This window comes from Geotrypetes seraphini, chromosome 18 (genome assembly GCF_902459505.1).
Source record: "Geotrypetes seraphini chromosome 18, aGeoSer1.1, whole genome shotgun sequence".
Taxonomy (NCBI): domain Eukaryota; kingdom Metazoa; phylum Chordata; class Amphibia; order Gymnophiona; family Dermophiidae; genus Geotrypetes; species Geotrypetes seraphini.
In genome coordinates this window covers 32,838,214-32,852,313 of record NC_047101.1, presented here as the reverse complement: position 1 = coordinate 32,852,313, position 14,100 = coordinate 32,838,214, and the positions used below count along the sequence as shown (strand labels likewise).

The 14,100-nt window shown below is 39.1% G+C and overlaps 1 protein-coding gene across 4 annotated transcripts in view; it reads left to right on the top strand.

Moving 5' to 3' along the window:
- The window catches only part of TENM2 (teneurin transmembrane protein 2), a 1,365,678-nt gene that overhangs the window by 886,645 nt on the left and 464,933 nt on the right, over nucleotides 1-14,100 (top strand). For all 4 annotated transcript variants that reach the window (XM_033927365.1, XM_033927364.1, XM_033927366.1 and 1 more), the window contains one exon: nucleotides 1,454-1,692. In XM_033927365.1, coding sequence (XP_033783256.1) covers nucleotides 1,454-1,692 — 239 coding nt within the window. The remainder of the gene's footprint in view (nucleotides 1-1,453; nucleotides 1,693-14,100) is intronic.

Sequence of the window (14,100 nt, the reverse complement as noted above, 5' to 3'; positions counted from 1 at the left end):
TATTTTGGGGTCAATTCCTTTCGTTTTTTGCCCATTCCACCTCCAGCCATGCCCTGTTCAGCCTCTTGCCCCACCCCTGCAAAGCCTCATCTTTATTTTCATAGCACCGGGCTATGGATGGAGGGTCTCCGAGCATGCGCGGATGCGTGTGTCATCATCCAGGTGCGGCCGGGAAGTCAAGACTTTCCAAAATCTGGACAAACTACTGGGTTTTGGAAAGTGCGTCCAGGCACCCAGAGAGTCCTGTAAAAAGAGGGCATGTCTGGGTTTTTCTGGACGTCTGGTAACCCTACCTAGGCTGATACTTAGCGCTCTTCTGGTACTTTTGTCATTCCCTCTTACTACCTTACCCCCTCCACCTCTTAAGTCCCTTGTAATTCCCACCTAAGTACCATGTATAAAGTCACCTTTGTCCTCCACGTCTGTCCTAAGTAGATTGTAAGCTCTCTTGCGTATTGAATGCACCTGGTAGCACTTTATAAATCAGGGGTAGGGAACTCCGGTCCTCGAGAGCCGTAGTCCAGTCGGGTTTTCAGGATTTCCCCCATGAATATGCATTGAAAGCAGTGCATGCAAATAGATTTCATGTATATTCATTGAGGAAATCCTGAAAACCCGGACTGGAATACAGCTCTCGAGGACCGGAGTTCCCTACCCCTGTTATAAATAATAAATAGTAGTAGTAGCATTTAGACAGCCTATTTTGATTGCTAAACTTAGCCAAGTTACCGCTGAATATTTCCCATTAACCAGCTAAGTCACACAACATAATCATATATCAGCTAGCCGATAAGCGCTGATATTCGTGGAGATCATCTGTTATCTTGCATTGAATATTAGTGTTTATCTGGGTAAGTGCTATTTAAATGGCCAGGATCTGTTCCCGGCCAGTTATATAGTATCAAATATTGGGGATAAATGTCTAACAATGTAATTCTAGGATAGGGTAGATATTCCTCTATAGAATAGTAACTTAACTGAGTATTTGCCGATTGATATTGCCATGGGGCCGTTGTAAGTGTTAGCACCCAAATGCAGCGGATATGGGCATAAATTATAGTATTCTATAATTTGCATGCTTGACAGCCCCACCTACGTGTATCCCCCCTCCCCCTTGCAAATGCAAGCTATATAAGTTTGGCAGCTACTGCAGAATCGCACTTAGATGGCACTTTGAAATTTACACATAGACACATACATGTGTAAAATGCTATTACCCTAAACATTTACACTTGTGATGAGCACATAAATATTAGTTTCTGTGTTACAGAACTGCCCCATTAATGAATATTGTTTCTCTATTATTTGCAGAGTTAAATTATTTATAGTGCTTGTGGCATTACTGCCTTTTGCGCTGTGATTTAAGCAATTTGGATGTAAAAATAAATGATAGAAAATCTCAAGCCCTCCTTAAACGTTCTTCTGATCTGTCTTTTTGTCCCTTGCGTTTCAGGCACTTCTTGTTCAAGACATCTTCTGGGACCACTCCCCTATTCAGCAGCTCCTCTCCTGGATACCCATTGACCTCAGGGACAGTATATACTCCACCTCCTAGACTGTTACCCAGAAACACCTTCTCTAGAAATGCATTTAAGCTGAAAAAACCTTCCAAGTATTGCAGCTGGAAATGTGCGGCATTATCCGCTATAGCTGCTGCGTTGCTGCTTGCTATCCTATTGGCCTACTTCATCGGTAAGTCAACATTTTATGCTGTTTATAAAGAGCCTCTTGGATTCTTTCTTTGGTTGAAGCGCCTCCATGATGAAGTATAGACTTTACATTAGTCTTATGAGACTACATCCTCTCTTTTCTTGATTACATTCCAAAGAGGCCTTCTCTCGCATATTCAACCGAATAGAGGCCAGTGAGGAGAACTATACACCTATATTCCCGCCGGATATTATAAATTATCGAAGGTGGAGGAGGTGTTTCTGAGGCCTTGGTTCCATGGAGTAAGAACTTTCTTGAAATGCAGTGTGTGCTCGGGGTAGGGACAAGTAAATTTTGAGATTGGACTTTTTACCTGAGCGTTGATTTAATTGTGATAAATAGTGACCATCTGGAGTTGAATTGCGCGGAGTCTAACTTTTTTGACATTTCCAGCTCCTTTTTTCCCCCCCTACTGATCTGTGGTCTCTTGTTTCATATTTGGCTGTTTCACATTTGTGTCCAAGATGTGGTATTATGCTAGTAGGTTGTTTCTGTGTAGAGATCTGTCGCAACCACTTTCTTTTTTCTCACAAGTACCAGCATTTTGGAGCTCAGTGTAATATTTGTAGTGCTGCTTTTTCACAGATAAGGTTGTGACGTTCTGAGTGTGTTTTTGCACAGCTTTGTATCAGTCTCTTTTCTCTTTATTTATCTAATTAATTTTCTATCCCGTTGTTCCCAAAGAGCTTAGAACGGATTACAGATGAAACATACATAATATACAGTTAACAGGTTATAATTTACGTTGGATTTGCCATAGTTTCAGTAAAAGTAAGAGCGGATAGCGTAGCTGGTTTTAAGAAAGGTTTGGACAAGTTCCTGGAGGAAAAATCCATAGTCTGTTATTGAGAAAGACATGGGGGAAGCCACTGTTTGCCCTGTATTGGCAGCATGGAATATTGCTACACCTTGGGTTTTGGCCATGTACCTAGTGACCTAGATTGGCCACCATGAGAACAGGCTACTGAGCTTGATGGACCATTGCTCTTACCCAGTAAGGCTATTCTTACGGTCTTATTCTAACTAAACACACAGTAGGGTCTAATACTAAGCCTGTATAGGTATGTGCGTCTCACAAATGGAAGATTAGATTAGATAATGTACAGTTTACCGTTACAATTTGCCATAGTTACAATGCGAGATGTTACAATTTGTTTCCTTATGTGACACATACCAGGTTCTGGTACCAATATTAATTTCTTAGCATAATCATATGCAAATTATCCATATCAACTGCTAAGCAAGTTGTGAAAAGGAATGACAAACCCTGTTTGAAATGTCTGTCTGAAAATGCCAGAAGCCAAAGAAAATGGTGCCATTTTGAAAATGAATTGAGAACTGGTTTCTGAAATATGAAGTCGTGAAAAGAGCCCCTGATGCCACTGCGTCACTACAAGTCAAATGGGGATTTTCACCCCATATACCTGTTTCTGTAAACCGCCTCAATGGATTTACTGGCTGGTCGTACATCAAAAAAGAACTTGATGTGTTGCATTGGGGGACTGTATGTTGGTTTTACTGAGGACACTATTACCAAACCAGTGAGGGGAGACACAAATACTCCCAAGTATACCACTAAGTCCAAACATGTGTCTTCCACTGTTTTGTGCCGCATAATCAATCAAGCCTTAAATGTCTTTACTCAATAGACCTCAAAATCCAAAATAGGAAAAAAAACCCTTTAAGGAGTTCTTTTTCCAATGCTAGGCCCGCTCCGGAAACAGACCAGAGAAAAATAACTCCCCAGTAGTAAGGGAGAGAAAGTCCCTGGCCAAAAAAAAACAAAACAAAAATTACTAAGCACAAACAGTGTCCTAAAATGTCAAAGGTTATTGCAGCAAAGTCGCAAGTACTTATCTCAAAGCAATCGCTTCCAAGGCAGTACGTCTCCCAATCAAGCGGTGATTGTAATCCAAAACGTGCAACTCACACTGCACAACTGTAATTCAATCACATTGGATTCCCAACAAGAGTCTTTGCAAGACCCTGTTTCGCAGAACGCTGCATTGGGAGAATAACCTTCTCTCTCAAAACTGCCCAGGATTTTGAGAAATTGAAGGCTTTACTGAGAGGACATTTCACTAAGCTGCAGTCAGTGCTAGCACACGCTTACTGCACTTTAAAATGTCTTGCTGTGGGATACGCTCTAGCATCCTGCAGTAAGTTCCCAATCTGTGCACGCTAATCAGGGTATTAACAAGAATAATAAGAAAAAATGTTGAAGGTTACGTATCAGAAAGTTGATAGTAGGCATTTCCTAACTGGTTAGCACAAGATTACCGCACAAATTCTTACTTTTTACGAATCTGATGTCATAGAATACATAGAGTATGATGGCAGAAAAGGGCCGACGGCGCAACAAGTCTGCCCACTCAAAGAACCCTCCCCTAAGCATTTCCCCCGGAGCGAACCCACATGTTTATCCCATTGTTTCTTGAAGTTGAGCACATTGCTGGCTTCAACTACCTGACGAGGAAGACCATTCCATCGATCAACCACCCTTTCGGTGAAGAAGTACTTCCTGATGTCGCCATGAAGTCTAAGCGGATGTCCTCTTGTTGCCGTGGGACCTATAAGGAAAAAAATATCTTCCTCCCCCTCAGCACAGCCTGTAAGATATTTGAACGTCTCTATCATGTCTCCCCTCTCTCTATGGTAATTTTTTTTAATGGCAACATTAGCACATGGAGCTTAGAGGCACGCACTAATTTTTTTAGAGATCTCAAAATAAGCTCAAAGATGATTAAATTAATTTCAAAAGGTTGCTTATTTAGAACAATTGTATTAAAGCCTTATTGTAACTAGACAAAATATATTTATTTCATACTTGTAAGGACTTCAGAGGTGACTCATTGGACCATGTTGGTTAGAGTGAATTTTCACCATGCCTCTTCTCTAGTCCCATATTTTTCTCAAAAAAGTAGGCTTAAAGTGCTTGAAAGTGCTTACGATGCTTGAACTAGTTTGATTCTTAACTGCTCCGTAATAGAGAATGATACGGTGACAAAATTCATCACCGTTCCCGTCCCCGTGGATAACCGCGGGAAACCATCTTCATGTCATTCTTTAAGGAGAGAGGGAAGAATCAGAGTATGAATGGCCACAACCACTGACCCGCAAGCTTTGCTTTGAAAAATGCTGGTGTAGAAGGACTGAGGCTGAAATAGACACTAGAAAATGACATGGTATTATTTCCAGCGGTTATCCGCGGGGACGGGAATGGTGATGAATTTTGTCACCATGTCATTCTCTACTCCGTAATTAATACAATGTCACAGAATGTAACAATCTAGAAAAAGACCTACCCACTCTTTTACGAAACTGCGATAGCAGTTTCTAGCACGGAGAGCCGCGCTGAATGGCTCGTTCTGCTCCTGACGCAGTTTCCTAAAAGGAGGCCTCAGTAGCAAAATAGCTTATAAAACTTAGCTGTAGTCACGTCAGGAAGGGAATGTGACTGCTGACACGATCGTGTTTCGCCAAAGAGACTGTTTCAAGGCGCATTCCCCCGTTTAAATATACCGCTGTTCAAAGACTTAGCCTGTGCCGTCCTTACAAGTATGAAATAAGTGTATTTTGTCGAGTAACAATAAGACTTTAATACAATTGTTCTAAATAAGCAATCTTTAAGAAATTAATATTACCAAATGACCTTCAATACACAAACTAGAAAAAATAGCCATTTTCCGGCTGTGGTAAAAATGGTCTTGATGCATGGGGACCCCCCCCCCCCACACACACACACACACACCAAGAGTGCCACTTTTTACTGCAATCCAATGAGTGTGGAGGTGGAAGTCTTTGCAACCTAGTAAGTGCCATTGGATAAAAAACAGCAAAAATCCTTCCCATCTGCCCAGAAATGGTCAGGGTTGCATTTGCTCCTCTCTGCTTTTTCCTCTTTCTTTTATTTGAGTAAATGATTTGTTTTTATTCAACCCTCTTATCCTTCCTGAGTGCCCTTTTTACCCCTTGATAATAATCTAATGATCCCACTGACTCCATTACAGGCATTTTGCTTCTAATATGCCTGCCAAAGTTTTTCCTATGACTTTTTGACTCGACTGCAAGATTCTTTTCAAATTCTCTCTTAACCTTCCTTATCAATCCTTGGCATCTAACTTGCTAGTTTTTAATGGTGTTTACATTCTTAAAGAAAAAAATTTCACAGAACAGTGCTGGAAAATAAATACTGTGTACAGTACTTTATCCCAGGATAAGCCGGCAGCGTATTCTGACAGATGGGTGACGTTATCCATGGATTGATTCTGGTGAACTGGGAACCGTGAGATGCAATGGTGGTTCCTGTGCTTTTTATTAATGGAGCACTTTAGGTTGTGGGCTGAGCATTTCACTAATTTAGTGATATTTTAAAAAATATTTGAGTTAGAACCTGTGATTAGGGAAGAGTATAAAATGCTGTGGCCATTCTCCATGTCCCTATCCAGCCATCTGTCTTCTCCATTCTAAAATAAGGCTCAAAAGTCTGGTTTTATTTTAGTTCTCTGGAAGTCTTTGTCCTTTCAGTTTAAAAGTTATACTCTTGGCATCTGTCCCTTTCTTATTGGATTTATTTGAGTCATGCCACCAACTTATCTTGAAAAACTGTGCCTGCAGCCATTCTTTTTACATATTATGTAGGTTTTGACAACTCAAGTGCTTTAAACTGGGCTCCTACATGCCAGTCGCAACAGCATTTCCGATGTGTATAGAAACCCTTTAACGATGCTCTTTTGTTAGTTGCTGGTTTGGTTGAAACATTTTATTGCTTTTAATGCAAGCAAAATAAAAATCATACCAAAAAAACAATGTGACATATGAAATGTTCAGAAGCGCAAAGGAGAATGGTTACATCAAAGTCAAGTAAAAAAATAAAAATAAAAAAAGACCAGATAAATAATAGAAAAGTGTGGGGTGGGGGGGAGTTATCCGTGTGGTCTACTGTTGTCAGGTTGTTGTATCACAAGTCAAGTTATTTTAGCAATCAGACCCTGTACTAAAATAACCCTACTTAACAATAGCCCAAGTTGATAATTTTGCCCCTAATTAATAAGGTACATGAAGAAAGTGATACCACGATATCGAGAAACATTTTCCTTGTTTTTCATTAGCCAAGAAATATACAGCTGGTTTCTTTTGTTGTTGAGTGACATGGAATGGCACATGCCAGCCCATCAAGAAACAGTGTGCCACCCCCCTGCAACTGTTCTGCTACCACATTTTCCTCATTACCAGTGCAGCATCTCTATCTCTCTCTCTTTTGCTCTCTCTCTTTCTCCTCTCTCTCTCTATCTCTCTTTCTCTTTCTCTCTCTCTACCCTTGCAAGTTCCAGTATCTACCCTTCTTCCCATCCCCCACCCCAGCAGCGTCAGCAATCAAAGCATGCTGCCTTTGGCCTACTGATAGGAAAAATTAAGACCTCAGGGATTCATTGTGATAGTACTTTGGGTTTTAAATTTCTATGGTGGTCAAGGGTTGCTTTTTTTTCATTTGCAGTTTATTAAACAACTAAGATCATTTTTGAATGAATCTATATAATTTGATAAAGATTGTGCACTGGTCTTTGACCTACAGCCACCACGGGAGCGGACTGCTGGGCACGATGGACCACTGGTCTGACCCAGCAGCTGCAATTGTTAATAGGAAAAACGGTACTTAGCTTCCAAGTACTCGCAGAGTACTGGTTCCTATGCACAGAGACACCAAAGTCTTCAATTGTTGCTACTTCCAGTATAAGAATTCTGCTCAGATCTGAGCAGTTTTGAAAACGGCAAGAGGATTATTCTCCTAACGCAGCATTTGTCATGAAACAAGGACTTTTTTAAAAAATTTAAATTTTTTTATTGTAAACTGCTTAGATTTGCCACTTGGTTTTATATTTGCAGTATATTAAATAAATTGAACTTGCAAGCTCTCTTATCGGGATTTGTTAACTTGGGATATGTGAACTTATGTCTTCGGTACTTGGAGCCCTATTGGAATTCTAACGCTGGAAGTAGCAACAATTGAAGACTCTGATCAGGGACTTAAATCTTTCCAAGGAGTCTTCTGAATTGCTTGCCTCCAAACTAAAGGAAAAGAATATACTCCAGCCTGGATCGAACATTACATTTTATTGAAGGAGAGAAAAGGACTTTCTGCCATTCTTTATTGAAGACAACTTAGTATTCTGCAATGACATCGAAAACCTTCTGAAGAAAATGGGTCTTTCCAGAGAACCTTGGTGATTTAAGCGAAAAGCAAGGTGAAAGATTTCATCAAGACATAAAAACAATGGAAGCCAGATACCAAGGGAGATGGGATGCACACATGACGGCAAACTATTGTTGGAATCATATGCGGGATTGTCCTGGCAGATCCCACTCTCGGAAGTCTTACAAAAGGAGCTTCTAGCGTGCCAAATGACTGGAAAGTTTGTATCATAAACTTGTGCTTTTGGTATGAAATAAGTAGATTTTCATGTTGCACACTTTTCTTTTAATTTTTAATATGTTTCCTTCATGCTTAAAATATTTTAATTTAAACACAACATTAAAATATCCTGATAGGAAAAAACTGGTGCCATTTTTGGAATCGGCAGGTCAAATATACCCTGAAACAGGTCTAACATTTGAAGCACCAAAATGAGTGTTGGCCAGGGTTATCAATTCTTCATGTAATATTAAATCACTTTTTGATGAGCTGTATATGTTCACTAGACTTGTGCTTGTGCAACAGCTCTTCAGGGCATGAGCATTGCATCATTCTTGTAGATTGTAGAGTAGTCAAACAGTTACCTATAGATAGTCCGGTAGTTTAGAAGGTGTTCCAGTTCATTCCTAACTAAATTATTGTTCTTCAATGCTAGAAAGAGAGAGTTCTACCCTTTTGAATTCATATTATAGCTGTGATAGAAGGAAATGGAAAGATATTAATGTATTCTCTACCTATCTTGATTTGTTATTATCTGGCTACTATTTTGGCCATGCTACACATCTCAATGTACAACCATAAGGTTGAAGGTGAAGCTGAGCAGTTAGGATAGCAACTTTTAACCTCTGATCCACGGGTTTCTGTGCCAGGACCTTTAGGAAGACAATTTTGTTGAAACACAGACCATGTTGGGTCCATAGTCCTCAACAATTTGGGTCCTAGATATTTATTTTTGTGGATCATTGGATTGAACTTTTAATAAAGTCTGCATCTTGATCATCATCTCCACAGTGTCTTTGGTTTTAACACATCTAAGATAGGCATACAGTGAATTCTGGTTCTGAAATTACATAGAAGTCAAGCCAATACAACTTTGATAATACTTTCTGTAAAAGATAGTTTGACTTATTGATTTTCACTGCAAAAAAGAGATACCCTCCTAGGATCCCAAAAAGAAGCCTGCTGCAGAGGCAGCTCAAGGCCTTAATAGTGGAATTATACTATGAACAAACAACTTCCCAAAATGTCTCTTTCTAGGCCAACAGGAGAGAGATTAAATCCTGAATCAAGAAGAAGGTACTGAGTAACCCAGTGGGAGACTAGGGAATTATAGCACAGCAGAAAAGGGAAGGTACCTTGCCTCAAAATACAGCAAGAAAACAAAAAAGGCAAGCGAGATGTCCAAATCAACCAACAATATTGTTTATTGACTTCAAAAGTTTAAAACCTAAGGTCCCAACAGGGATCCCAGTTTTGGCACTCTGGAAATGACTTCCTCAGGGGACAAACAAATATTGTGTTGGCATCTTCAAAGGAGGAACGGCTGTCATGCGACATTACATTACATTAGAGATTTCTATTCCGCCATTACCTTGCGGTTCAAGGCGGATTACAAAAGATATAAAAATGGGGGTTACAATGGAAGAACAATTGTCATTTCTAGAGTTGTAAAGAGTAGATCTAAAGAGACATCTAAAACATTCAGAGATTATAAGATCATGGTATAATGTGAACATACAAGATCTTGGAAATGTGTGTACGGAACAGTCTTGTATAAAACAACCTTAGAAGGGTTCTGATCTGTCCAGCAATGTGCAAAAACTATGTTCCACATACTTTTGCATTAACATGTCTTCTGAGCAGAACTGAATTAGCAAAGCACATTATCTAGATGGATGGCTGCCAGGAGAATTATTGAATTTGACAGTGGAGATATAATATAATAGCTTTCTGTTTGGGAGATGTTAGAAATGGAAAACCATATTGTGAGTGTTTAGTGTTTTAATCATGTGTACAATTTGAAAAAGATGGATTATGGAAAATCTTTATTTCACTGGCCCCTTATAGGCTGCTAAAAGCATTATGTAACAGTGGTAACGTTCTGCAGTCCATCATCTTTTATAGATATTTTTATAGAAAATTGGTCTTCTAGTCTATGAGAATGGATTTTGGTTCAAAATGATGTAAATACTTTTGCAAGTTGAAGCACACAAGGAAAAGGCTGATTGGTAGACTGCCAATAACAACATAAGAAACTTTATAAATAACTGGCTATTTTGTACTATATGATAGTACAGTATGTGGAGAATGGAAATGAAAAATGTTTTCCAAAATATTACGTAACCCATGAATTAGAACTTGGGCCAAAAATGTTCCTTATAAGTTTTGAGGTAATTTCATAATACGGCATCTGGGTGAAACGTAAAAACATGTCTATTTGTGCATGTAGGGGAATTTTCAATAGTGCGTTTGTCTGACTTTGAATGTTTCCCATAAGACATCCAAATATCAGGTCAAGGAAACCTCCATTTTTGAAACCACTAGACATCCAAAGATTTTTTTGTTTTTTTTAAAATGACCTATTTGGACATCCTGGATTTTAGGATGTCTAATCCAGACCATTTGAATGTGGGAGGGGCCAGCATAGTAATGGATTGTCCACAAAGACAATCCAACAGAGCAGTGGGGCACCTTACAAGGCACTGCTGTGAACTTCACTGAAAGGGTGTCAAATGTATATCTCACCATAACCCCCTTATAATTTATGGTGAGCCCCCCAAACTCCCCCCAAATCTATTATACCCACCTGTCTACCACCCCAATAGCCCTTAAGGCAGTAGAGTAAGGTTTGGCCTCATCCTTGATGGGCTCATACTCATAGATGTGATTAGAGTGCCTTAGGGCCTGGGTCCTCCTCTTTATGGTTCACTAGCCCACCCACCAGATAACTCTATACACCTGATGCTCTATTAGACTTCCCCATACCAGATGCCGCTGTTCTAGAGCCAGGTTTTTGTTTTTATTTGAGGTCATTTACACATGTAAATGACCACATATGTGTGTGAATGACTAAAATACCCCAATTGGGCATGTACTTTACTGCTTAAAATACATATGTCCCTATAAAATTACCCAGCCACCAATTTTCATCTAATCATCACAGTCCAGTCTCAAACCAAGAATTTGGTACAGTACGGTAATTGTCCCAACTTGAGTTTAGCTTTTCTTTAAAAATTGCTACAAGACATAATCTAAACCATGGCATCCAGAAACACTTAATTGATGTCATCTGCAAGCCAATATGGCATGCACAGGAGTGGAGTTTAGAAAGAGTATCCTCGTTTGCAGATTATGAAACACTTTAATTTGTTTTCTCCATTTGAGCTCTGTGAATGTAGTCTTTGAGACAATATTTTTGAGCAAGAAGACATACTGGACTTGTTTTGGTACACGTGCGGTGCTACATGTGGTACTGGATTATATTGGTCATTATACTGATTTTCTTCTGTGCTGGTTTGCTTTTGGAGTATTTCATGAAGTCAACAAAATCACTTATGTTCCTTTATGAAATAGACACTTAAAACTATCTCCAATAGTATACAAATTTTCTTGCATAAGTTTACACCGGGTCTGAAGATGTAAGTGTGAGTGTGTAATGATAATAATAATAGTTTATTTTTATACCGCCAAACCATGGTGGTTTACACAATAGTAATTACAACAAGTAATTAAAATACAGATCCAGATAACAGTGTCTTATAAATGAAAATAACACAATTCAATAAAGATACTGGCTAATAAAATGCAACCCTAAACTTATTCAAAGTAAAATATGCACAATATAAATTATTTATACTAAGATAGATAAGAAACTGTAAATATTATTCCATAAAAAGAATAAAAAATCCGCTTATCATGATAATTCTGAAATTGATTAATTTTTGCATTGTTTAAACAAATATTTTTTAAGATCTTTCCGAAATTGATAAGTGAGGGCTGGAGAAATAAGAACATTCATATATGAATTCATTACTCCAGTCCTATCTAAAAATTTCTTAAAGCAGCAAGCTTTTGCTGAAGGAAAATAAAACTAACCGGATCTACGTATATTTTTTTTTTTTTTACATATAAAAAAAAATCTAAAATGAGCAACAAGATAAGATGGACGTAACCCAAATAAAACTTTATAACAAATGCATCCAAATTTAAACAACACTCTAGCCTCGAATGGCAACCAGTGAAGTTTTTGATAATATAAACTAATGTGATCATGTTTTTTAAAATTAAAAATCAGGCGAATTGCTGTGTTTTGAATTAATCTTAATCGACTGAGCACCCAAATAAATAACATTGCAATAGTCTAATATTGGAAGAATTTACGATTGAACCAGTATTTTAAATGATATAAAATCGAAATATTTTCTAATGGTATGCAACTTCCAAAGAGTAATAAAACATACTTGTTTACGTGTGATACAATTTTTAAATGAATTGCAACTCAATTCAGTTCTACTCAAACTGCACTGCTAGACTCACCTATATGCAGATTATTTAAAGGTAGGTGCTATCTTTCAATGTCCCTAGCTTTCTTCATGTATACGCCCTCCCGCACAATTTTATAACACATGATTTTTCTGTCAATAAGTAGGACTGAGTCAAGCACACAAACAAGGGGGTATCACTGCATGTCACCAGGATGGTAAAGTTCTTCCAGAGCTCAGAACTTCAGAACACAGTCCAATGTTCTGAGCATGTGCGGCCCTTGCCATGAGCAGCAATATCCTCAGAGCCTGTGCTGAACAGATGTGAGAAGAAAAGCTCTTCTGATTCTCTTGGAAAGGTTTTTATCTCTGAGTTTTCCAACATTTCCCTTAATTGTATATCTGTCTAAGACGTACAATCGCTACACGCTCGTAGCCCTTCCCTTCCTGTAGTTGCGGCACTAGCAGGGCTGTAATTAAATATACTAAGTGGCAGCGGGCGGGGGGCGAGCAGCGGTCAGCCCACGTACCTCCAAAGAGCGGCCCACATACCCCCTGGGGCACGCGTACTGCACATTGAGAAACCCTGTTGTAATGGACTGGCCACACAGACATGTCAATAGAGCAGTGGAGCCCCAGTTTAATAGGGAATATAGAACAAGGTAAGGTTAGGGTCTCTGTTCTCGAGTACTGCAGCTCCTGACCCTTGTATAGTGGCAACACTGATGTTTGTTTATGTTTATTAGAAACTTTCTATACGGCATAACAGCCTAAAAAAGGATCCAAGCGGTATATAATATTATACATATTCAATAAGAAAGGAACTCCATTTAAAATTAGGATAGAAAAAAGTAAAAAAATGTTGTTGGGTTTTTTTTTTCCTTTTAAAACTGGCAATCAACATCTCGGTCGTAACAATTGTAATCCAATTGTAAATCTTAATAAACTGAAATCCCTTATCTCTTTGCAGCATATGCAGACCTAATTACAGCATCCCTACACAGGGCAAAGACTTTTAATCCCTTCTATAGCTGCAAACCAAAATGCAGATTTTGCAATCCACAGGTCATCCTTGACCCCTTCCAAGGTGCATGAGAAAGATATATCAGCACTTAAGGTCCTCACCGGGTTTTTCTTAGTGGTGTCTTCTAATGAGCTGTAGGAGCTTAGAATCAGTAATGATGGCTGGACTTTTAGAATGGAATGCATGTAAGCTTGATCTTTCGTGTGGCACAGCTCCCATGCACTGAACCTTGCATTCTTAACTCTCTGAAAATGGCTAACATGGGGCTTATTGGCCTTAGTGCTAGCGTCATATGTAGCATGTCCTGGCCTACCCATATCCTTCGATTGGCCAGATACCAAAGGCCTTGTAGGAGTCTGTTTGCTAATTGATGTGTCACGCAGCTGGGTTTTTTTTCTGGCTATGTGTATGCTGCTAGTCCTAGAGTCTTCAGAATTTCAGGCCTGCTTGTTTCAGTGCTGGCTTCATCCCACTTCATATAGGGTCTAGTTGTTCTGACTACCCTCTAGCAATGACTTGCCAAGCATTGACATAGAGAAGAGATTGGATTTAGCAAAGCTAGCCTTTTGTTTTTCATGATATCAACTTCTTGGGATTTTGGAGGCAGGGGTAAAAGTGTACCAGTCAGAGCAGATTTTCTGATACATGGTCTACCAGGTGAGCAGACAAGTCTGCGGGTAATGGTTTCATGA